Source organism: Humulus lupulus, chromosome 3 (genome assembly GCF_963169125.1).
Source record: "Humulus lupulus chromosome 3, drHumLupu1.1, whole genome shotgun sequence".
NCBI lineage: Eukaryota > Viridiplantae > Streptophyta > Magnoliopsida > Rosales > Cannabaceae > Humulus > Humulus lupulus.
In genome coordinates, this window is record NC_084795.1 from 11,874,247 (window position 1) to 11,899,728 (window position 25,482).

The window sequence follows — 25,482 nt, forward strand, 5'->3', positions numbered from 1 at the left end:
TTAACATCAAATTATAATATAATTCACATAAACAGGCATATTATCAGTTAATGGCATAATTAAACAATTATGGCCCTCCCGACCTACTAACCCAGCCATTAAACCGCGTTAGGGATTTCGGGGCATTACAACTATCCCCCCTTACAGAAATTTCATCCTCAAAATTTACCTGAACAGTTCGGGATACTGACTCTGCATAACTGACTCCAGCTCCCAGGTCGCTTCCTCGACCTTGTTGTTCCTCCACAATACCTTAACCAAAGGTATCGTCTTATTCCTGAGGACCTTATATTTTCTGTCAAGTATCTGGACTGGCTGCTCCTCAAAGGAGAGATCTGTCTCAAGCTCCAGATCTTCATAACTCAAAATATGATTCACATCAGATACATACCTTTGAAGAGCTGAAACATGAAACACATTATGCACGGCTGACAACGCCGGTGGCAAGGCCAACCTGTAAGCCACCTGACCAATCCTTTCCAGGATCTCAAATTGACCTACAAATCTAGGGCTCAGCTTGCCCTTCTTCCCAAACCTTCTCACCCATTTCCATGGCGAGACTCTAAGGAAGACATAATCTCCCACTTAGAACTCTTCGTTCCTACGCTTGGGATCTGCACAGCTCTTCTGCCTACTCTAAGAAGCGAGCATCCGACCTCTAATCTTCTCAATGGCCTTACTGGTCCTCTGAACTACCTCAGGACCCAAGTATCTCCTTTCACCTATCTCATCACAATGAATGGGAGATCTACACTTCCTACCATACAACATCTCATAAGGTGAAACCCCAATGGTAGACTGATAACTGTTGTTGTAGGAAAACTCTATCAAAGGTAGATACTTATTCCAAGATCCACCCAAGTCCAGGACACATGCTCGCAACATGTCTTCCAATATCTGGATTGTCCTCTCAGATTGCCCATCTGTCTGAGGATGATAAGCAGTACTGAACTTCAATTGTGTTTCCCATGGCCTTCTGTAAACTCCCCCAGAACTTGGAAGTAAAAGTAGGGTCCCAATCTGACACGATCGACCTCAGTGCTCCATGGAGGCGCACGATCTCTCTCACGTAGAGATCATCATATTGGTCAACTGTATATGTAGTCCTCACTGGAAAGAAGTGAGCTGACTTGGTGTAGCGATCCAGTATCACCCAAATAGAATCATGCTGACCAACAGTCCTGGGTAAGCCCACCATGAAATCCATCGTGATGTCTTCCCACTTCCACTCTGGGATATCCATAGGCTACAATAACCCTGCCGGCCTCTGATGCTCAGCCTTGACCTGTTGACATGTCAAGCACTTAGCCACATACTCCACTACATCCCTCTTCATCCCCGGCCACCAATACAACGATCTCATATCCTGATACATCTTCGTGGATGCAAATAGTAAGGTGTAGTATGAGATTCATCCAGAATCTCTCGCCTCAAAGCAGTGTCTAACGGAACACATATCCGCCCCTTGTATCTCAATAAGCCTAACTCAGACACTGTGCGATCTCTAGATGCTCCAGCCAAAACATCATCTCTGATCTTGATCAGCTGTGGATCACTCAACTGACCCTCCTTGATTCTCTCCAACAGTGTATACTATAGCGTAATATTAGCCAACTGGCCCACCAGCAACTCTATACCAGCTCTGTTCATATCATCTGCTAACTCTCTGGCTATCAGCCTTGCACCATAAATCTGCCCCGGACCTTTCCGGCTTAAAGCATCAGCTACCACGATGGCCTTTCCTGGATGATACAAAATCTCACAATCATAATCTTTTACTAACTTCAACCAACGCCTTTGTCTCATATTCAAATCTTTCCGAGTGAAGAAGTATTTCAGGCTCTTGTGGTCTGTATAGATCTCACACTTCTCTCCATAAAGATAATGCCTTCATATCTTTAAAGCAAAGACCACATCCGCCAACTCTAAATCATGAGTGGGATATCTATTTTCATACTCCTTCAGCTAACGTGAAGCATAAGCAATTGCCTTTTCTGACTGCATCAGAACACAACCCAAACCCTGATGAGAAGCATCACAATAAATCACAAACTTCTCCTGATCTGTCGAAAGACTCCAAATCGGAGTTGTAATCAATCTCTGCTTCAGTTCCTGGAAGCTGTTCTCACATTTGTCTGACCACACAAATTTCTGACTCTTGCGTGTCAGCTCAGTCAATGCAGTAGCAATCTTTGAGAACTCTTCCACGAAATGCCTATAATACCTTGTTAATCCAAGGAAACTTATAACCTCAGAAGCATTCTTTGGCCTTGGCCAATCTTTGACTGCTTCAATCTTTGCTGGATCTACCTTAATCCCCTCCTTACTGAAAATGTGCCCAAGATAAGATACCTGAGATAACCAGAACTCACATTTCTTGAACTTTGCAAACAATTTGTGTTCCCTCAGTCTCTGTAGAACCAACCTCAAATGCTGCTCATGCTCTGACTCACACTGAGAATATACCAGAATATCATCGATGAAGAGAATCACAAACTAGTCCAAATAATCCTTGAACACTCTGTTCATCAAATCCATAAAAGCAGTAAGGGCATTAGTCAATCCAAAAGACAGGGCTAAAAACTCATAATGCCCATACTTGGTACGAGAAGCAGTCTTCAGTATGTCTCCATCCTTGACCCTCAACTGATGATAACCAGAACGAAGGTCGATCTTTGAGAATACCTTCTTACCTTGCAACTGATCAAACAAATCATCTATCCTCGACAAAGGATACTTATTCTTGATTGTCAACTTATTCAGTTCTCTGTAATCAATACACATCCTTCTTACCTTCTTACCTTCTTTTTCAAAAATAGAACTGGCACACCCCAAGGTGAGAAACTAGGTCTGATAAAACCAAAATCTAACAGCTCTTGCAACTGTACTTTCAATTCCTTTAACTCAGCTGGGCCATTCTGTAAGGTGCTCTAGACACTGGCTCCATCCCTAGTGCCAGTTCTATCACAAACTCTATTTCTCTGTGTGGTGGCAACCCTGGCAAATCTTCTAGAAACACATCCAGAAATTCACAAACTAATATGGTCTCTTCTGGTCTCACTGGCACGACCTGAGTGGTATCAACCACACTGGCTAAGAATCCAATACAACCCCCTTACAATAGATCCCTAGCCCTTAATACAGATTTCAATGGTATGCGAGGTCCATGCACAGTACCAACAAACACAAAAGGATCCTCACCTTCAGGCTCAAAGGTGACCATCTTCCTTCTACAATCAATGGTTGCCCCATACTTTGCCAACCAATCCATACCCAATATCATGTCGAAGTCAGTCATAACCAACTCTATCAAATCCACTGATAACTCTCTGCCCTCCACTGTCACTGGCAAAGATCTGACCCATCTCCTGGATACCACTAACTCTCCAGTGGGTAACAAAGTTCCAAACCCCACAGCATAAAAATCACAGGGTCTACATAGTCTATTAATAATACTACTAGCAACAAAAGAATGTGTAGCACCAGAATCAATCAAAACATTATAAGGGGTTCCAGCATTAAGAAGCTGACCTGTAACTACTGAGGGAGAAGCCTCAGCTTCTGCTTGTGTTAATGCGAACAATCGAGCTGGGGCCGAGCTGTCCGCTTTCTTGGGTTCTTCTCTTCTGGCCTTAGGGCAATCCTTTCTAAGATGACCCACTACTCCACATGAGAAGCAGGCACTTGCCCTACACTCTCTTCAAATGACGCCTCTTGCATCTAGAGCATTCAGGATAAGACTTCCAGGCTTCATTAGCACCTGGATGACCTATTGAAATACCACGGGTCCGCCTATCAGGACCTGGAACTGGGAAGGTGTCAGGAACCTTCCTCTTCTGATCACTGGGGCCTCCACCCCTACTTGAACACACAAATGGAGGACCTGTCCTCCTGAACTCCTTTATGGTTGCACTGTCTCTCTAGATCTTATGTAAAGCCCTAGATAGCCAAGACCGCTACATTGTGTACTTATAAAGGTACAGGACTTGCTAATCAAGTCATTAATTTAAAAACGTGTCACTAAACATGAATGAACTAGGGTTAAAAAGGTTTTGGTCTCAAAAGTTACACTTTATATAATTAAACAGTTTTATACATGGGATCCCAAAAAAGAAGCAGAGTTTTAAAGTTGATTTACAGAATCTCCAAAATACAGACAACCATCAGCCATACTAAGGCAAAATAGACATTTCTGGTTCTCACGTCCCTGCCTAATCCCTAACCGTGGCGGCTGAGCAGCTGGTCATGTACTTTCAGCTCACAAAGCTCTCCAAGTCAGGGCTGATCAAGCTTGCCCTTGCCTTTACTTGCACCACGTATGTAATGCCCCAAATTTCCTAATAAGGTCTAGGACCTTGATTAGGAGGCCGGGAAGGCCATAATTGTTTTATTATGATATTTAATGAGTATATGTATGTTTATGTGAATTATATTATTTTATGATGGTGAATGCATGCATATGGGCTCATACTTTAAATGCAAGGGCATTTTGGTAATTTGGCCGATGGGGGGCATGATTGTGTAATTTTGTGCATATGGGTGAATTATTATTTTACCACATTATATGTGGATTGGTTCGAGCCTTTCGAAGTGAGACGATCGTGGGAAAGTAAGTGTTCGGTCTAGTCATAACGGGTTTAAGTTCGGGGCTCGGGGTGAGTCTCGGGGTGAATTTAATGATTAGAGCATTACCGGGAATTAAAGGGTAATGAGATGTGATTTATTGGTATTTGAGAATGTTGAGATTAGCGGGAATTGGAGAGCGTTAATTATAATTAACGGTATAGGTTGGAAATGACGAATTTACCCTTGGAAGTGTTTAGAAGCTTTTAAGTGACCTAGGGGCATTTAGGTCATTTGGCAAGGGATATGTATCAGCCTTTTGAGTTATAGAAGGCTGTGGAAATGTTAAAAACAGAGCATCAATAACCTTCTTCTCCTTCCTCACCCGTACACCATTTCTCTTCTTTCTCCTTTTGGAATTTTGAAGCCAATTTGAAGGAACAAGCTAGGAAAATCAAGGTTTGGGCTTAGGGACTTGATTCAGCCATTGAAGGGGTTTGAAAACTGAGTTTGAGGTAAGGAAACTCAGCCATGGAAGTCTGGTTATACTCTGTTTTCTTTTAAGTTTCAGCTTGTGATTTTGATGTGTTAGTTGGGAATTAATGGAAGTTTGGTTGGTGTCTAGCTTGGGTTTTGATGAGGGTGAGTTGTGGATAATGTTTAGTGGTTAAATTGGATGTTAGGTTGAGGTTTGGGATTGGTTTGAATGGTTGGTTTCGAGGAAAACGCAGGGGAGAAAAATCTGACTGTTGCTGGTTTGCGTAATGTGCCGCGGCCTGGCTATGGCGTGTCGCGGCCTGAGTGTGTTTCTGGGAGGAATTAGGCCTCTGTCAGGGGATGAGCCGCGGCATGGCTATGGTGAGTCACGGCCCATCAAGGCAGATTTGCCCAAAAATGGGTTTTTGGCCTAGGGATGCTAGCTTAAGGCCTCGGGGTTGATCCTAGTACCCGGTTAAGTGGGGATTGATGTCCCGGAGGCTAGATATTGGTTTGGAAACTTATGTTGGTCATTTTTATTAATGGTATCCTATATGTTTGGTTATGACTAGGTGACCGCTAAATGACCAAAGGGCTGATCGTTCTCAAAGGTCGTTTCTTTTATTAATTCTCGCTCGAACCCAAGGTAAGAAAACTGCACCCTGTGTATATGTGACATGCATGGCTATTATGGATGCATGTTGGTTGATTATTGAGCATGACATGCATGGCTATTCTTGATGCATGTTGGATGTTTAAATGTAAACATTGATAGTATAATGAATGCTTGACAATCTTGCCCATTTGCATATGATTATTAACGAGGCATGCTGGATGATTAAGTGTGATGCATGTGATGCACGAGAAACATGTGATTAGACCATGCCATGAATGATGAATATGAGATTGGCCAGAGCGTGATTCTCTTAGAGGTAAAGATAGGATCTCAATCAGACACAATAGACTTTGGAACCCCATGGAGACGAACTATCTCCCTCACATACAACTCTGCATACTGTTCCACTGTATAGGTCGACTTCACTGGCAAAAAATAAGTTGACTTGGTGATTTGTCTACTATCACCCACACCGAGTCACAAAGTCCCACCGTCCTGGGCAGTCCTCCCACAAAATCCATCGTGATATCCTCCCACTTCCATTCTGGAATACCCAAAGGCTGAAGCAATCCTGCTGGTCACTGATGCTCAGCCTTTACTTGCTGACATGTCAAACATCTAAACACATACTCTACCACATCCTTCTTCATCCCGGGCCACCAGTATAATGCCCGTAGATCCTGATACATCTTCGTGGTACCCGGATGAAGCGAGTATGGCGTAGTGTGAGACTCATCCAGTATTTCTCGTCTGATCCCTTCATCTGCTGGAACACAAATCCGCCCCTGATATTGAAGCATACCAGTCTCAGAGACGGAATAATCCTTAACTGTCCCCACTAAAGCATGCTACCTAAATTCCTGCAACTGCGCACCCACCAATTGTCCCTCCTTAATCCTCTCTAGTAAGGTCGACTACAAGGTAATATTAGCTAACTGGCCCACCACCAATTCTATCCTTACTCTGGTCATTTCATCTGCTAACTCCCTCGAGATCTGGGTGGAACTATACAATTGTCCTGGGCCCCTCTGGCTCAATGCATCCGCCACCATGTTGGCTTTCCCCGGGTGGTAGAGGATATCGCAGTCATAATACTTAACAAACTCTAACCAACGCCTCTGTCTCATGCTTAGATCCTTCTGAGTGAAGAAATATTTCAAACTTTTGCGGTCAGTGTATATCTCGCACTTCTCCCCATACAGATAATGCCGCAAAACCTTCAGTGTGAATACCAATGCCGCCAGTTCCAAATCATGAGTAGGATACCGCTGCTCATACTCCTTCAGCTGCCACGATGCATAGGCTATAACTTTCTCATTCTGCATCAGCACGTAGCCTAAACCCATCCTCGATGCATCACAGTAAACCACAAACTTTCCTTCCTCCGAAGGAAGACTCGGCACAGGTGCAGAAATAAGCCGTCGCTTCAACTCTTGGAAACTGTTCTCACACCTCTCTAACCAAGCAAGCCTCTGATTCTTTCTTGTCAACTCTGTCATTGGTGAAGCGATCTTTGAGAATCCCTCCACAAACCGCTTGTAATAACCTGCCAACCCAAGGAAACTCCGTACCTCCGAGGCATTCCTTGGCCTCGGCCAATCTATAACTGCTTCCACCTTGGACGGATCCACCTTAATCCCTTCTGCACCAACTATATGCCAAAGGAAAGTCACCTCTGGTAACCAAAACTCACACTTCTTAAACTTGGCGTACAATTGGTGCTCCCTTAACCTCTATAAAACCTGCCAAAGATGTTGCTCATGCTCTGCCTCTGAACTGGAGTATACTAGAATGTCGTCGATGAAAACAATGACGAACTGATCTAAGAAGTCCTTGAACACCATGTTCATCAAATCCATAAAAGCTGCCAGGGCATTGGTCAAACTGAAAGACATGACCAAGAACTCATAATGCCCATACTGCGTCCGGAAGGCCGTCTTTGGTATATCCTCATCTTTGATCCTCAGCTGGTGATAACCAGATCGTAGATCAATCTTTGAGAACACCGTCTTTCCCTGCAGCTGATCGAACAAGTCATGAATCCTTGGTAGAGGGTACTTATTCTTTATGGTCAACTTGTTCAATTCTCGATAGTCTATACACATCCTCAACGTCCCGTCCTTCTTCTTAACAAATAACACTGGAGCGCCCCATGGAGAGTAACTAGGTCTGATGAATCCCAAATCCAGAAGCTCCTGCAACTGTATCTTTAATTCCTTCAACTCAGCTGGTGCCATTCTGTATGGTGTCCTTGATACTAGTTCTGTCCCCGGTGCTAACTCAATCTCAAACTGAATCTCCCTGCGCGGCGGAAACCCTGGTAGATCCTCAGGAAATACGTCCAAAAACTCACACACCAATCTGGTCTCTCCCGGCCCTGCTAGCATAACCTTAGTAGTATCCACTACACTGGCCAGAAAACCTATGCATCCTCCCTACATCAAGTCTCTGGCTCTCAATGCTGAAATCATGGGCACGCGGGTCCACATACCGCACCCACAAACACAAAAGGATCCTCGCCCTCAGGCTCAAAAGTCACCATCTTCCTCCTGCAAGTCAATAGTAGCCCCATATCTGACCAACCAGTCCATCCCTAGAATCATGTCAAAATCCTCCATGTCTAACTCGATCAAATCCACCGAAAGTTTCCTACTATCAACCATCACTGGGAGTGCCCTAATCCATCTCCTAGAAATTACCAGTTCCCATGTAGGCAACAAAGTCCCAAACCCCGCAGTCCGATATTCACTAGGTCTACACAATCTATCAATCACTTTACTAGAAACAAAGGAATGTGTAGCACCAAAATCAATCAATACAGTAAATACAGTAAAAAGAGAGCCAACACTAGAAAGTTAACCTGTCACTACCGAGGGACTAGCCTCAGCTTCTGCCTGCATCAAAGTGAATACTCGAGCTAGAGTCAGGCTATCCATTTTCCCTGCTTCACCTTTCTTCACTGTTGGGCAGTCTTTCCAGAGATGGCCCACTATTCCACACACAAAACAAGCTTTGGCCCGACATTCACCCAAGTGATGCCTTCTACACCTCGGGCACTCTGGATAGGCCCGCCACGCCTCACCGCGCCGCCACCCTGACGGCCACCCTGACCACCCCGACCCCTCTTATTAGGACCAGCAACGGTCGAGGTGTCAGGAGTCTTTCTCTTGAAGTCACTGGGGCCTTCGCCCTACCTGTTCCTGAATAAGGAGGCACCACTCTACGGCCCTCGCGTCTCACCGCACTTTCCCTCCAAATCTTGTTTTTCCACTTCCTTAGCGGTAAGAGCCTTCTCAATGGCCTGGGCATAAGTTGTTCCTCCAGGTACCGTTGTAATCCTGACATCCCAGGCTATCATAGCATTAAGCCCCCTGATGAATCTATCTTGCCTAGCAGCATCAATAGGCACAAGATCTGGTGCAAACTTCGCAAGCCTGTCAAATTGTAGGGCATACTCTGTAACAATCATATTGCCCTGAACCAAACCCACAAACTCATTAACTTTTGCTGCCTTGACAGCAACATTATAGTATTTCTGGCTAAACAAGTCTCTGAAACCTTCCTAACTCAGAGTATTGACATCCTTGGTCTGTGAAGCCACTTCCCACCAGATGCGGGCATCCTCTCTCAACATATACGTGGCACAGGCCACTCTGTCATGCCCCTCTATCCTCATTAAATCCAGGATAGTAGTAATCATAGTCAGCCATTGCTCAGCCTTCAGTGGATCAGGTCCCCCTTCAAAGATTGGAGGTTGTTGCTTCCTGAACCGCTCATATAACAACTCCCACCTGTTCCCAACATCCCCAGACTGTACAGCCGGTACCACTGCAGGTGGTACAATAGAGGCAGCGCTCCCTGATGGAGCCTGTTGTCGCAATAGGCGAATCTGTTCATCCTGGCTCTGTAATCGAGCTTGCATATCTGCCATGAGCTGCTGCCAGTTCTCAGGGACTGGCGGAGGATTCGGGCCCTGGTCATCACCCCCGGTCCCAGACCTAGTGCCGGCTAATCGCGTAGATTTTCTTGGACGCATAGCTATCCAAGTCAATCTGCAATCAACAACTCAGGAGTCAAACCATGATGATAGGGTAAAACTTCTCCAAAACCCATCAAAGGAACAAAACCAATCACAAACATTCAAAAAATAAGCATCCACCCACATGCACTGGCTGCTAATAAGCATGCTCCAACATTACCACACCACAGCTAAGATAAGTGCATTCACCAATACACAGTATACAGTTAATCATTCAAATATTCATTTACATGCACTGTGATGCTGATAAGCATGCCTTAATATTTTCATACAGCAGTCAAGGGCCAGGCCCTATCAGTATCTCATGCTTCCTATTACACCAATAAACAACAACATTCATAACTCATTTCAGGCATATAAGCATCTATACACATTATCAAACCCTGAATCGAGCTTGTCTCTAGCAGCGAATGTACATGTCCAACCAGTCTTTAGGAACCCTTAATCCTAGGATGCTCTGATACTAAGTTGTAATGCCCTGGATAGCCAAGACCGCTACATTGTGTACTTATAAAGGTACAGGACTTGCTAATCAAGTCATTAATTTAAAAACATGTCACTAAACATGAATGAACTAGGGTTAAAAGGTTTTGGTCTCAAAAGTTACACTTTATATAATTAAACAGTTTTATACATGGGATCCCAAAAAAGAAGCAGAGTTTTAAAGCTGATTTACAGAATCTCCAAAATACAGACAACCATCAGTCATACTAAGGCAAAATAGACATTTCTGGTTCTCACGTCCCTGCCTAATCCCTAACTGTGGCGGCTGAGCAGCTGGTCATGTACTTTCAGCTCACAAAGCTCTCCAAGTCAGGGCTGATCAAGCTTGCCCTTGCCCTTACCTGCACCACGTAGTACCCGTGAGCCAAGGCCCAACAAGAAAACATAATATGCAACACAAACAACAATAACAGATAATCAACTCTTTAAGCATGTTCAGTCACTAAATACTCCACATTAACCACTCAACACTTATACATAACCAATAATGCAACTAATCACAATTAACAATTAGGTCACATAATAGTCAGGGCCGAAAACTTAGGCCGCACCCTCTGTTTACCCCACTGACTCCGGCCCGCTTAAACCGAGCTCAGTGCATAATAAGCTGTCCTTGGCTACCAGTGGCCAAGTCGCGCCCTGTGCGCTAGTGTAACCCTTGGCACTCATAGGCCGTCGGTTCACTGTCTATATGGCATAATACCATGCCTTCATGCATTCATATTAGGGAACCCTTAGTCCCATTACAAATATACAACCGGGTGCAATTTTCTTACTTTTAGTTTCTACGTTCATTGATTACGAGTGACGTTCCTCGAGCACGATCCGTTTCCCGAGCCCTAGCTTTAACACCTAGTCACAACCAAGGTATTGGATTCCATTAATATTCAAATAAAGGTTTCCAAGTACAATACTAGCTTCCGGGACATCGAATTCCATCAAGCATGGTGGTGAAATCGATCCCGAGCACCCTAGGCTAGATTCCCGCACTTAAAATCCCCAAATGATCAAGAATATACCTAAGGGTTGCGGCCCTGGAATCCTAGCCGCGACCCACCCCTAAAAAAGAGCCCAAGGTCCCCAGCAAGCAGACACGCGCCGCGGCCCTGCCCAAGGGCGCCGTGGCGCTCTCCCCTGGCCGAGCCTCCCTGGCTCTCTTGCTTCGTAGGGCTGCAACGCTCTAGATCAGAGCCGCGGCCCTCCCCTTCGTGCCCAGAAAATCCACCATTTCTAGAATCCTAACCCTATCCAAAACCATCTCAAAACACCCTAACTCAAAACCCATTAATCACAAAGCCTTTAATATGGCTCTAACAACATAAACCAACATAAATCTAGCCTAAAAACCAACTAAAATTCCATTTTTGATTAATGAAATCCAGCAACTCAAACACCAAAACCAGTCATGCAATACTCAAATTTAAACCTCTAAATTACGAGTTGAAGCTTACCTCTTTTGCTGAACCACTTCCTTGACAATCTCTGAGCTAAAACCCAAGCACTTATCTTCAATTCAGCCCTTAAACATCAAAATCATAATCACCTTAATATTCAGCCAAAAACTTAGAGTTCTAACACCCAAAAACACAATTCAACTCTTACCTTAATCTTGATTGAGTGTCCCTTAGTGTGAATTAAGTTAAGCCTTCATGAATTCAGCTCAAACACAGAGTTTTCCCCACCTGATTCTCTTAGGTTTTCAGTAGTTTCTTGGGAGAGAAAAGAGAAGAGAAGAGGAGAGAGAGCATGGGTCGGTTTATGTTTTATTCCCCTGTTTTTCATTAACTTAATCTAATCCTAGCCAGTTAAGTCAATCCCGAGGCTCGGGGTACCGAAAACGTCCCCGAGGGCAAAATGGTAAATTTCCCCATTATTCCCGCCTAAGCTTTCTATTCTCAAATATATCTCCATATATTTATTTCCATAACTCGATAGCCTAAATAACTACCCAATACCTACAATATCCCTGACTTATCCAAAGTCAAATTCTAAGCCCTGTTGTGACTTCCTGCTAACTGGCTCCCTAGGATCGCCTCAAGTCGCACGCTGCAGATTTACCCACATAATAATGTGGTTCACACAGATATAACATTTAACCACATTTACATTCATATAATCATACAAGGATGCCTATCATACAATCATGCATTAAATCAATAAATTCACTCATAAGCCAATTATGCCTTCCCGGCACACTAATCTGGGCCCTTAAGCCATATTAGTGATTTTGGGTCGTTACATCTTATTCTATGCACTCTCAGCTGTGAGTGCCTTCTCAACCACCTGTGCATAGGTAGTAACCTCAGCCACAGTGGTAATACGTACGTCCCGGGCTAATCTGGGTTGTAGCCCTTGAAGAAATTTCTATCTTCTGGTCCCATCAGTGGGCATCAGCTCCATGGCAAATTTCGCCAATCGATCAAATTTCAAGGCATACTCAGTGACTGACAAACCTCCCTGAAGTAGCCTAATGAACTCCTCAGCTTTTTCTGCCCTGATGGCTTCATTATAATATTTCTCGTTGAACAGAGTCTGAAACTCTTCCCAACTCTGGGCATTAACATTCCTGGTCTGGGTAATAACCTCCCACCAAATTCGGGCATCCTCCCGAAATATATAAGTGGCACAGGCCACCCTTTCATTACCAGTCACCCTCATGAAATCTAGGATGGTGGTAATCATATTGCTCTGCCTTAGCAGGATCTGCACTGCCCTAAAAAACTGGAGGTTGCTGCTTCTTGAACCTTTCATAGAGAGGATCCCATTTATTTCCAACCTCAGGCAGCTGATCAGCTGCTGGCACCGACACAGGAGGTGCCTTTGATACACTGTCCACTGCAGGTGCTTGCTGTTGTCTTAAGAGACGAAGTAACTCTCCCTGTCTCAACACTGTAGCCTGCAGATCGCTAATTATTTGCTGCTAGTTTATAGGAGCTGGCTGTGGAATCTGTCCTTGGTCATTTTCCTGACCCTGATTGCTATTATTCTAGCCTTGATCACTCTGGCCAGCTGACAGATCTATCTGCCCTGGATTCATTCTTATCACTTATACCTTGCTGAAACAATAGTCAATACGGCCAGTCAGGTAGTAATAACTAAACATCTTGCCGCCTTACGGTCCAAGAACAAACAGATAACTATCATATTCCACAGTCATACAAACATACAAATGGATACATGATTATAGCATTTAGCACTTAGCATGTATCACAAAATAATTCACAAATAACAATACTAATAAGTATGTTCCAGCAATTTCAGTACTATTTAGCACACGGTTGCTGAAAATGCAATATTTAGGGCACATGTTTAACATGGTGTCTCATGTATACAGGTAAAACATTTATACTATATTTAAGCAGTTATACATATAACTACATAAATAGTTACCAAACCCTGAGTCGAGCTTGACTTCAGTGATGAGTGTACATGCCCAGCTAGTCTACAGGAACCCTAACCTTGGCATGCTTTAATACCAAGTTGTAACACCCTGGTTACCCAAGAACAGTTACGGTGATCGGTGAACCGTGAATTTAACTTGCTACTCAAGTTCTTTGGTTAAAAACGTGATTCTAGGTATTATTAACAGGCTAAGGTGGAAAATCAATTAAAAGGAAATGATATATTTTATTTAAAACATAAAATTATTCATGGGCCCATCAAAACATTTACAAGTTATTTACAACTCAAAATGGTCATTATTGTTCAAATTTACAACCCGCCGACCTAAGCGGAAAAAATAGGGTAAACCCCCTAGTTCCTCTGAGAACTCCTTGGCCGTGGTGGTCAAGCGGCCACATATGTACACAACACCACCTAAGCTCTCCACTCAAGGTTGGGTGAGTTTTTCTTTCCCTTTACCTGCACCACATAGCACTCATGAGCCAAAGCCCAGCAAGAAAACACAATATAGCATGAATATAATATCCATAGTGATCATAATAATCATTCAGGACTTTCAGTCCAAAACAAATGAGTGACAGTCGCAAAAGTCACTAAGATGGGTTATGTTCCCATTAGCCATGTGACGATAGGGTCACCGGGGCGTTACAGGTGGCCTCATAGCTTTGTAACCATGGGATACGGTTCAATCCAACTCAAGGCAATTTGTACATATTTATATATAGATGTATAGATTTGTACCCTAAAACTTGTGGTGTTGTTGGTCGCTCGTTGTTTAACGCCCAAATCGTGACAACCACTAAGCGGTAGTTGTAGTATAATCGGATGGTCGATCCACAAGGAGGTAACATAAACTCAAAAGATTAGTAGAAAATAACACAGAAATTAGTAACAATAAATAAATAAAAAGATGGAAATGAAAAGATGTTTGAGATTTTTGTATTGTCTTTTTGATAAAGTGATAAAATGAGATAAGTGAAATAAATGTAAGATGTAATCAAGAGTTTGAGAAAAGGAAAGGTTTCAAGAATCATCCATATGCTTATTTAGTTACTTGGTTACTTGATTTACAAAAATACACAAGTAAATAGTTCACATCCCAACATTTACTTGGAAAATCTAACATTAAAGTCCATATTCTTTTCTAACAAAAGTTCACTTGAGTTATAAAGTTCTTTACTTTAAAAACACAATGTTAATCTTATGAAAAATCTAAAAATGACATAATACCCAAAGGCAATAGAAGATTAAACATAAAATTAGGTATCAATATTACTTTTACTAATTAGAAGTACATAGAAAGAGCATGACTAATCCTATATACTATTAGCATAAGTAAATAAAGATAACAAAATAAAAATGGAGATGAAAGAACATAAATAACTCAAAATTTTTACATTAAGAACATACTAAATCAAAGTAGCAAAATAACATCACTAGCATATGGAATCATCATTAACCTTCCTAGGAAGATTAGGCCATTATGCTCATAATTCTCACAAAATTCTAAGAAGAAAGTGAGTAGAAATTTTTCTATAGTTTCTTTACTCTAAAATTACATACTAAGTGTGAAGAAGGAATCCCTATTTATAGAGGAGAAAATGACTAAAAAGAAATTAAACAACAAAATGGGGTTTACAAAATAAATATGAAATATTAATAATAAAATATGATTTTGAAAAATCAAATCTTATTATTAATATTAACCTAGCTATTTTGGTGTATGGTCATTTTCCATTTTTCTAAAATACAACAAAAACATGAGCTTTAAAGCCCAAAATATGAATTTTTGCCAAGCCCAATACCCACAAAACATGGGTTGAAAGTGGCTGGTGACACAAGAGGGTTTTGACCCATTTCCAGCCAATGAAAATGTGCCACGCAGGCAGGCTACTGGGAAAGCTTCGGATTGGGCTTGCTGTTGAAGGACGTTGGAGTGAGGCTGGGCTCTTTGGGCCGAACTGGGCCTGGCATGCGTTTGGGAATTGTTGAGAGGAATAGAGATTGGGCTGCGTGGGATGGGAGCTGCCTTTGGCTGGGTCTGGACACGGGGTGAAACTGCTGAAAGGAGGAGCTGAAGGGAGATGGGAATGGCTGTGGACAGGTGGCGGGCAAGGAGTTGGGACGCGCGACGCATGGAGAAGGCGACACTTGGCTGTGGAGGGGCTGGCAACTTGGGTTGCTAGGCTTGGGCCAATGGGCCTGAGCTTCATTTCTTCAAAAATACCACTTTCTTCATTTTTTTTTTCAGTTTTAACTATTTCTCTATTCTCCTTTTTTATTAGTGTCCAAATGCAATTTATTTCCTGAAAATTAAACATAAATTAAATTAAAATTAATATTTTCAATTTTAAAATATATTACAATAAATTCATGAAAATATTAATTAAAACTTAATTTATTTTACACTTTAAAACTAATAAATTTGCATTTTTGAGCACTAATCACTCGTGTGGTGGTGATTGTGGTGTTGTTGTCCCTCTTTTCGTGGTGAGTTTCGACACTCCTTTCTCTAAAGGTGTACATGTATATCTTACGGTGAACGATGTTGGATTGAGAATTGTAAATAAGAATTAGGGATAATTAAGATATTCTGAGCGATAATAATGTTGACATTGTCTGTAATGAAATAAAAAAATCTATCAAAAGGTTAAAAGATGTCTAAAGTAGCCCATGAAAATAAAAGGCTGAAAACCAAGATCAAGTTAAAATCTCATGACACATGACAGAATTTGACCAAGCAAAAGTCAGGGGGCTAACTTTAGAATGAACAATTTATCACATTTTTAGTGTTATATTGTGTTTAGCAAAAATTGATTTAAATATTTAAAATAATAATTTCAATATTTTAAAATTATCTGTTAAAAATATTCTATATATAAAATAAAAAATAGAACAAAATGTTTTTCCCCCTAACTATAGCACTCGAAGACTTCCTCCTAAATTTTTATGCATGACAAAAATACACCAGAACTCAAATATTTTAAGACTTTTCCTCCTTCTATCCAAAATAGTAATAATTTGTTGACGTGACACTTAAAAAATATTTAAAAATATTTTTTTAATAGTTAATAGATTTTAAATTATAAAAAATAAATTCAAAATTAATAAAAAAAACTTATTTTTAAATTTATTAAATTATATAAAATCTAATAAATAAAAAATCACTAAACATAAGTAATTTTTAATCTGAATATGATTAAAAAAAAACTAAATTCAACATTTCCAAATTAAATTATACTTTAAACTAAACTAAATTAAAGTCTTTAATTTTTTCCATGATTGTTTTCTAAATGTGTTTAATTATATAATTTGAAATATAGATTTGGTTGAGTTTTTAGTTTAGTTTAGTTTAAAGATTTTAATTTAGTTTAGGAATATTGAATTTAGTTATTTAAAATTATATTTGGATTAAAAAAAATTATGTTTATTTATTTTTTAGATTTTATATAATCTAATAAATTTAACAATAAGTTTTTATTAATTTTTTATTTTTTAAAATGATTTATTTTTTATTTTTATTTATTTAAAATCAATTAAAAAATAAAATATTATTTCAATTTTTTTTAACTGTTATGTTAGCAAACCGTTACTATTTTGGACGGAATTGACAAAAGTCTACAAGTGTTATACTTCAAAAGTATTTTTGTCAAGAAAAAAAATTCAAAAAAAGGGCAAAAGTATACAAGTATTGTACTTCGGGAAAAAAAATATTAAATAAGACTTGAGATTATTTTGGGGTTTGGATTAATTTGTCCAATCCCCTAGCCTGACCAAATATTGAACAATTTGTCCGGTCCAGGACAATACTTTAGTCTCGTTGGCCTAATGGGGCTCTAATTAATCCACAGCTCCAACTAGTTAAGGCAAGATTTTCCTTACCTAAATCAAATTACTTTTCTAGTATAAATATATGGAGTTAAACAGACTATAAGCAAGTATATAGAAGAGTAATAAGAGAATACGGTTCTCTTTCTACTGCCAATGAAATCACAAATTTTTGGTGGTAAAGTTTGACACTATTAATTTGGACGATTCTTCTTATTTTTGTGTACTGAATTTATTCGAGATTCAAATGAGGTTGTTTGCTCGAGACTTGGGCGCAAGTAGAGAGCTTGGATCTTTCAAGCTGATATTGTCAAAGGGCATTGAGGTCACCTCTTTCCAAGCATTTTGTATGGTTAACACAACTATTTCATTAGTTTGACCAACTATACCATGGCATAAACCTAGTAGTATATGATCACTAGAAACATTCAAATTTTTTATTTTTTTTTCTAAAAACGATTGTGGCTAGAATTCAGAGACTATAATTTGGGAGCCGACTTAATAGAAGAAGTACACAAATTTAAGGGCTATTTACTACAAATAGAGTCTAGCAGGTCATTTCTAAACCTTACTTATCCCTCTTGTACTTGAATTTTAATACAATTGTTTCGGATAGAGTTGTTCTTTTTCACTTTAAACTGTTTTATGTTTTGAAAAGTCTTGTTATGGTCAAATTCATTGTTTTATTGCATTATCGTCCAAACAAATGGCTTGCATGTTTTTTTCACTTTAAATACATTTGTTTTTATCATGTTTTCAAATATACCATTTAATTTTTTATTATATGTTTGAGAAGAAAAACATTTAAGTAGTTATATTTTAAAATCAAAGAATAGTTCAACTAATTTTGCCTCTTATTTTCATCATCACATTATTCCACCAAAATGTTCATTCTATACCAATATGTCACTTTTGTTGTATGAAGATTTTCTTACGACATTTATTGCTTATTCTTTTAACGCTTAAAAATTATTGTTCTGTAAAAGATTATTATAAAAAAAATGAGGACCTTTGTTAGATTGAAAAGAAGAATATAATAATGGTAGATAACATTGTTTATAACCTAAAAGATAAGACCAAGGAGCTTAAGCAAAATAAGTGTCAATGCACTCATCAAGAAATAGTGATTAAGATGAGTGAGATCTAAAAGGACATCTTTAGCCATAAACTAATTAAGCTATAGGGATGACAATGTAAAATACTATAAAATACATGATTGTTTGTTAGTTTTTTAAACTGGGATGATTACAAAATTGCTAATCAAACAAAATCAAAGAAAGTATCCTAGGCCCATTCACTACTAGACACTTGAGAGCTGTGAATAAGTAATATCAAATTATATATATATATGTGAGCTTTGTTTTATTATATTTGCCATGTAAAAATGTATATTTTCTACTTGTAGAGTGTAGACAGTGCTTGGCCAATTTTGTTATTTCTGTACTTGGTTTCAATTGTAGATTTTGCTGAGAAAATTAAAGTTAGGATATAAATTACAAAGAAACATGAAAAAAAAAGTCATAATTTAAAATTTTTATTCTAATTTGGCTTTAAATTAAATCCCTCTAATTTTTTCTCTCCCTAATAAAATCTGAAATTTTAACCATTGTAACTCAGCAAATTAAAGTTTTTGGGAATTGAGATTGAAACTTGATTTGCTAAAATGAGTACAAAAGGACACTTGTACAGTACAAGTAAGAATATATAGTTGCTTTATTTGGATCTTGGATTATAAGAGGAAAAAAAAAATGAAATTCAAAAGATTTCATTTTCTTATAAATTATGATTTTTTTTTCTAGAAAAATTTAAATTTAAATGTGGTATAATTTTTTAAAATTTACAATAATTTTAAATATCTACAAAAAAAAGGAAAATATTAAAAGAATTCTTTTATTAAATTTGTGAAAAACATTTTTCACTATTTTTTCGTTTTATTTTTCCTTACAAATTTTTTCTTTATATTAAAATCTAAGGTCCAAGGTCTGATTTGCCGAAATGACGTTGATTCCTTATATATATATATATATAAATATAAATATAAATGTATATATTAAAAACTATAGATAAGAATTTTAACATTTTTTTAATTGCTATGTTTGTAATGAGAAATTGTACTTTTATGACAAAAAAACAAAGACGCGTAATGTCAAGAAATAGTTATTAAAATAGTGATTATATTAAGAGAAACCAGTTAATGAAGTAATTAGCATGCTAATCTACTATTTTTCCGAAAAGAAAGTGCAATAATATATTTTTTGGAAAAGTATCCGAGGAAGGAGGGGAGGGCTCGTGATAACCATCACTTAACCATACATTTCAATACAATTGTCAAAATAAAAACGTCGCCTTCCCATATTATACATACATGAACCACCCAAAATATTTCTTATAAATATTCACAAATAAATAAAAGACATAAAATCTTCAAAAATAAGTGATAATAATAATTAAAAAAAAGGAAAGATTTAGACATATTACTTTATAATCTTGTTTTTTTAAATAATTAAAATAGATTTTTAAATTCAATTTTGATAATAAAAAATTGAATAAAATAACACTGTTGTTATGCCGAATGTTGTATTTTTATTATAAGTTGTTAGTTTGATAAATTATTTATAATTTTAATTAAAAAATATTTAATCAAAATAAAATTTAAAAATCTATTTAAATTATTTTAAAAAATATAAAGTATAAAAACTAGCTAAAATGTTACGCGGTATTGAAAAGATAATCCATAATAATAATGATAATAGAACATGCTAGACCTTAGCCTTTTCTTGTATTTCATCCCTCTTGAATTATTGTTATTATTTTTATGTATTTTTAATTCTATGTTATTGAAGTATTTATTGCAATTATTTCAAGAAAAGAAGGGAATAAATAATTTTAAAATGAATAAGTTCAATAATATTGTACGTAAAAATTATAAATACAATTTCAAACCAATAATAATAGTTCCATTCCAAGCTGTACTCCCCACCCTCCGTGTCGGCTATCACTCTTCACGTCACTTCACACGATCACATAATTCACGAGCCCATCCCATAATCGCCGCTGCCACGTGTCGCCCTCCTACTACCCCCGAAGCCATGTACGAAGCCGCCCCTTACTTAGATCTTCACGTGCAAAGTCGACACGTGTCCTTCATTTACAAAGTCAAAGCCAGTACAGTCTCTTTTACCTTAAACTTCAAATCGAGTAGTATTCTTACACGTGTCCATACCATCCATCTTATATAATCCAAAGTCTCGAACCAAAATAATAATTCAAAACACAAGAAAACAAGTTCATCCTTTTTGAGTTTTCCCTCTGATTTTTGTTTGTATTTTCTGTTTATCAAAATCTCTTGATTTGAAATTTATTCTTCTTCTTCTTCTTCTCCTTCTCCTTCTCCCTTCAATGATCCAAACCCAAAATGTCTCTACTCGCCGGATTCTGACATTTCCGGCGGTCCATCCATGTGAGGACATCCGTCCCTACACTATCCTAAACTCGCTCATTTCTCTTGCTCGCCACATCTGTAGTTACCGATCCAAGTTTTTCGCCTCTAACAAGCGAAACGCAAGTGAGTCCTTTCGCCAAATTGGGGTGATTCTCACTTTTCTTGAAGAAATCCGTGAATGGGATTCGGATCTTCCCGGTTCCGTCGTTCTGGGCTTCTCAGAGCTCCATGTGGTCTTCCAGAAGGTTCGGTTCTTGTTGGAGGATTGTACCAGAGAAAGTGCTCGGGTGTGGATGCTGATGAATTCGGATCACGTGACTAACCAATTCCGTTTCTTCTCCCGGGCGATCGCGACGGCTCTGGACGTTCTGCCGATTGCCCTGATCGACGTACCGGTCGATGTTAAAGACCATGTTGATTTGGTTATGAGGCAAGCGCGGAAAACGAGGTTCGACGTCGAGTTCAATGATAAACAGGTCATGGAGGTGGTTCGAGCCGTTTTGAGTGGATTCGAACGTGGGTTTGTCCCGGATAAGGGTGGTCTCAGATGGGTTCTTGATTATCTTGGAATTCAAAACTGGAGCTCATGCAATAAGGAGGCGATGTTCTTGGATTCAGAGATTGAGCTCGAGAGCTCAAACGACGAAAAGAAAGAGTTGGGTATGCTCAGTAGTCTACTGGGGTTCGTTTGCTATTGTCGTTGCGTGTTGTTTGATGTCGTTGAAGGTGAGCCCAATCGACAATCCACTGGAAACTGTAGAAGTGAAGTGTTGAATGGTATCAATTCAGATGATCTCCGGTGCCCAATATCGTTAGATATAATGGTTGATCCCGTAACGATAGCTTCTGGGCATACGTATGATCGTTCTTCCATCACCAAATGGTTCAGAGCAGGAAATTCAACCTGTCCTAAGACAGGTGAAAAGCTCAAGAACAAGGAAATAGTACCTAATTCGGCTCTTCGGGGTTTGATTCAGCTGTATTGCTCTCAGAAAGGCATTTCATTTGTTGATTCATGTCACAGAAATCGCCACGTTAAGAAGGCGGTGTTCGCTGGGAGTGTGGCTTCTGAAAAGGCCATGAAAATGGTTGCAGATTTTCTTTCGGTCACACTTGCAGTTGGAACAGGAATAGAACAAAACAAAGCTGCTTATGAAGCCAGGATTCTCTCCAAAACAAGCGTTTGTAATAGGTCTTGTTTGGTTGAAGCTGGTGTAATCCCACCATTGTTAAATCTATTGCTTTCAGCAGATTCACTGTCCCAAGAGAATGCCACTGCTGCCCTTTTGAACCTCTCCAAGCATTCCAAAGGCAGAGCCACAATCGTCCACGAAGGGGGTCTGGAAGTACTCATAGGTGTATTGAAGAAGGGGGTCAACTCAGAAGCAAGACAGTATGCAGCTGGCACGCTGTTTTATCTTGCTTCAGTTGAGGAGTACAGGATTTTGATTGGGAACATTACAGAGACAGTTCCAGCTTTAACTGAGCTCATAAAAAATGGAACCGGTAGAGGCAAGAAAAATGCCTTAGTTGCCATTTATGGACTCCTGGCACACCCTGGAAATCATAGGAGTGTGGTAGCAGCTGGGACAGTGCCTCTGCTTGCTAATCTTTTGAAATCTTCTGATACAGAAGATGACCTTGTCACAGATTCACTTGCAATTCTAGCGACTCTTGCTGAAAAACCAGATGGAACAACTGCGATTTTGCGCCATGGAGGTTTGGATTCAATCATGGAGATTCTGAATTCCATTAGTTCTAGGACAGGGAAGGAGTACTGTGTATCTTTGCTGCTGGTTCTTTGTAGAAATGGTGGAAGAGATGTGGTTGCTCTATTATCCAATAGCCCTTCTCTAATGGGATCTTTATATTCCCTACTAAGTGAAGGTACATCTCGAGCTGCCAAGAAAGCGGGTGCTCTCATCAGGGTCCTCCATGAATTCTACGAAAGAAGGTCTTCTGGCATGATGGCTCCTTTACTTTCACAGGAACGATCTGTTCACGTATGGTAACCCAAATTTTATAGGGTATCCCTTCGTGTTGTGTAGAGATATAAGTCGTGGTATTAGCTCAGTTTTTGCAAGAGCTGATAACTATATGTATCAGCTTCTGGTTTGATGAAGCTTTGTATAAATCTATGTACACACTACAACATTATATTGTAATTATTTTCTCTTTTTTCCTGGAATAAGTAAATATGAACAATAAGATGCATTTTTTTTTTTTGATAAATTGCAAGTCAAGTAACTGAATCAAATTGTGTTGATATATCAAATGCCTTTTCTAGTGTTGAGACCACTTGTTTCATGGATGGCCTTTGCTGCTTATGTCCTGTGCAAGACAAAGCTAGCTTGAATACAAGTTCAAAGGCTTCCAATGAGTATTCCCTCTTGAGTTTGGGGTCCGCAAAGTCATCTAAACTACCATTAGCTGTGAGAGATTTAGCCTGAAATCATGCAAAGAAGCACATCAAAAGATGGCCAAAACTTAAATTAACTGAAAAAACAAGGAGCCTATGCTTGTTTTCTCACCATTTTGATGAGTAGCATTGGTGTGGTCAAGTTGAAATCGATTACTCGCTGCCCTGATAAGAGTTGTAATAGTACCATACCAAAGCTGTAAACATCTCCAGAAGGGTTCACATGGTGATTTCTTTGATACTCAGGATCTACATAACCTAATGTCCCTCTGACTTCTGAGATCACATGTGATTGGTCCATTTCCATAACCTTAGACAACCCAAAGTCCGAGAGTTTGGCTTGAAATTCAGAATCTATGAGAATATTTGTTGGCTGTCAAAGAGACATGTCAAGAACGATTACAGGAAAGAAAGACCAAATGACAATATCAAAGCTACATGGACCAAGACCAACCTTGATATCACGATGAACAATGCAACCATCTGGATAAGTATGCAGAAACCATAGACCTTTGGCGCTGTCAATAGCAATCTTTAGCCTTTCAATCCACGAGAGAACATTATCTTTACCTGTTTTATCATCAGAGTTTTGCTATTAACTTTCAATTGTTTGAAAATGGATTAGAAGATTCTTAAGAAGAAAACATACCAAACAACCATTCTGAAAGGTTCCCATTGTGGCAAAGTTCATAGACCAGGAAACATTCATCTGCGGCCTCACAATATCCCAGTAAAGCAACAAGGTTTGGATGTTTGACATGTGAAAGGCTTCTCACTTCTCTAATGAATGTGTCTACTTGTCCATCCTTGATTATGTGCTTCACTGCTACATGTTTCCCACTTGAAAGTATTCCTTTATATACTTTCCCTGAAAAATTCTTAATGACAATCAAAATCAATTCTTAAGAACAATAATTTATTTTTCATCCTTAAGGTCTCACCTGCTACACCTTGGCCAATGAAGTTAGAAGAATTGAGATTGTCTGTTGCAAAATAAACTTCCTTAATTGATATCTTTAGGCAGCCGATTTCTTCAGTTGTAGACTCCATGTCCATGCTATCTGATGCTGTTAAGTGAGTTGAAGATGTTAATAACTTTATAACTCTCATCATTTCAAGTAAGATTCAAAGTTTATAGATGGAAAAAAAAAAGGACCATATTTTTACCCTCTTTTCCTGATAGAAGACGTTCTTCAACTCTCTTCCTACACAATGCCCATGTTATACCAGATACTAGTATTATAATTCCCACTAGACCCCCAGCTAGAATCCATAAACCTGTCATAACCAAGAATTTTTTTCAAATTTACAGAACCCTCTTATTTCAAGTTTTATGTATAATACTTAGACATATAATAAATAACCATTGAGTAGGCAGTTTACCTGTCCTCAACTTTTTATGTTTACTAGATCTGTCTTCCTTTTCTGCTGTGGGATCAAAGGTGCATATTTTAGCTAACACTGAAGAGAATGGGCGAAGGAAACACTAATTGATCAAACAACTATTAGTACTTACCTCTTAAAAAGTTCTGATCCCCAAGGCATCTATAAAGGGATCGAATCCAATTCTCATCTTTAGCTCTTCTGCCAGTTAAACTGATTAAAACAGCAAAACTACATACCATAGTTTCAGCTTCTTCTTTTTCAGTCCCATTCCCATCCTTTGCAACAATCTCTTCCCACCTCTTTAGACAGGCACTGCAAGCAATAGTATCCGATTTTTCGGCTGAGCCAAGAAGTTTGCAGTCTTCTTCAAGCTCACTGAGTGCATTTCCTAGATTATCAACAACATCCTTGGTAGAAAAATCAGAGCAGCCACCGGCTCCACTGGTTAGCTTTTCAAAGCCACAGCCAGAAACATCCTTATCAATGCAGCTATTTTGTTCAGTGGAATTCAAGAAAAGCTTCTGCTCATTACTCTGGTTGGCCCTTTGTGCCAATGCATACAAGTAGTCATCTAAAGCTACCCCACAACTACAGTTATTTACAAATCCACCCCAATTGCCTGCTTTACAGTTTGAGTCATTCCAAGATAAAGACTGATGATCATCAAGGACACATTGAGAAGCTGAAGTTTGAGAGAGCAAGAAACACAGGGTGGTGAGGGAGACAAAAGCATGAGCACAAGAGAGTTGTAGTTCTTTACATTTGTTTGGATTGAAAGAGAGGAAATTTAAGATGGATTTTGCCAT

General features: G+C 39.2%; 2 protein-coding genes across 2 annotated transcripts; one reads left to right on the plus strand and one right to left on the minus strand.

Moving 5' to 3' along the window:
• Positions 1 to 20,683: 20,683 nt before the first annotated feature.
• LOC133822086 (U-box domain-containing protein 19) lies at positions 20,684 to 23,049 on the plus strand. The gene has a single exon (XM_062254299.1). It carries the CDS (start codon positions 20,829 to 20,831, stop codon positions 22,881 to 22,883), a length of 2,055 nt encoding a protein of 684 aa, XP_062110283.1. The 5' UTR covers positions 20,684 to 20,828; the 3' UTR covers positions 22,884 to 23,049.
• Positions 23,050 to 23,108: 59 nt separating this feature from the next.
• LOC133823639 (LRR receptor kinase SERK2-like) lies at positions 23,109 to 25,482 on the minus strand. Its single transcript, XM_062256496.1, has 8 exons — positions 24,807 to 25,482; positions 24,674 to 24,715; positions 24,458 to 24,568; positions 24,232 to 24,357; positions 23,940 to 24,158; positions 23,745 to 23,860; positions 23,403 to 23,663; positions 23,109 to 23,317 (listed from the first exon to the last, which is right to left on the minus strand). Exons 1-8 carry the CDS (start codon positions 25,480 to 25,482, stop codon positions 23,111 to 23,113), a joined length of 1,758 nt encoding a protein of 585 aa, XP_062112480.1. The 3' UTR covers positions 23,109 to 23,110.

Excerpts from the sequence above, each read along its gene's own strand:
- LOC133822086 (XM_062254299.1), top strand. The coding sequence starts at position 20,829 with ATGATCCAAACCCAAAATGTCTCTACTCGCCGGATTCTGACATTTCCG.
- LOC133823639 (XM_062256496.1), bottom strand. The coding sequence starts at position 25,482 with ATGGCAAAATCCATCTTAAATTTCCTCTCTTTCAATCCAAACAAATGT. Across the intron at positions 23,664-23,744 it reads TTGTTCATCGTGATATCAAG|CCAACAAATATTCTCATAGA; the intron begins GTTGGTCTTGGT and ends TCTCTTTGACAG. Across the intron at positions 23,318-23,402 it reads CAATGCTACTCATCAAAATG|GCTAAATCTCTCACAGCTAA; the intron begins GTGAGAAAACAA and ends GCATGATTTCAG.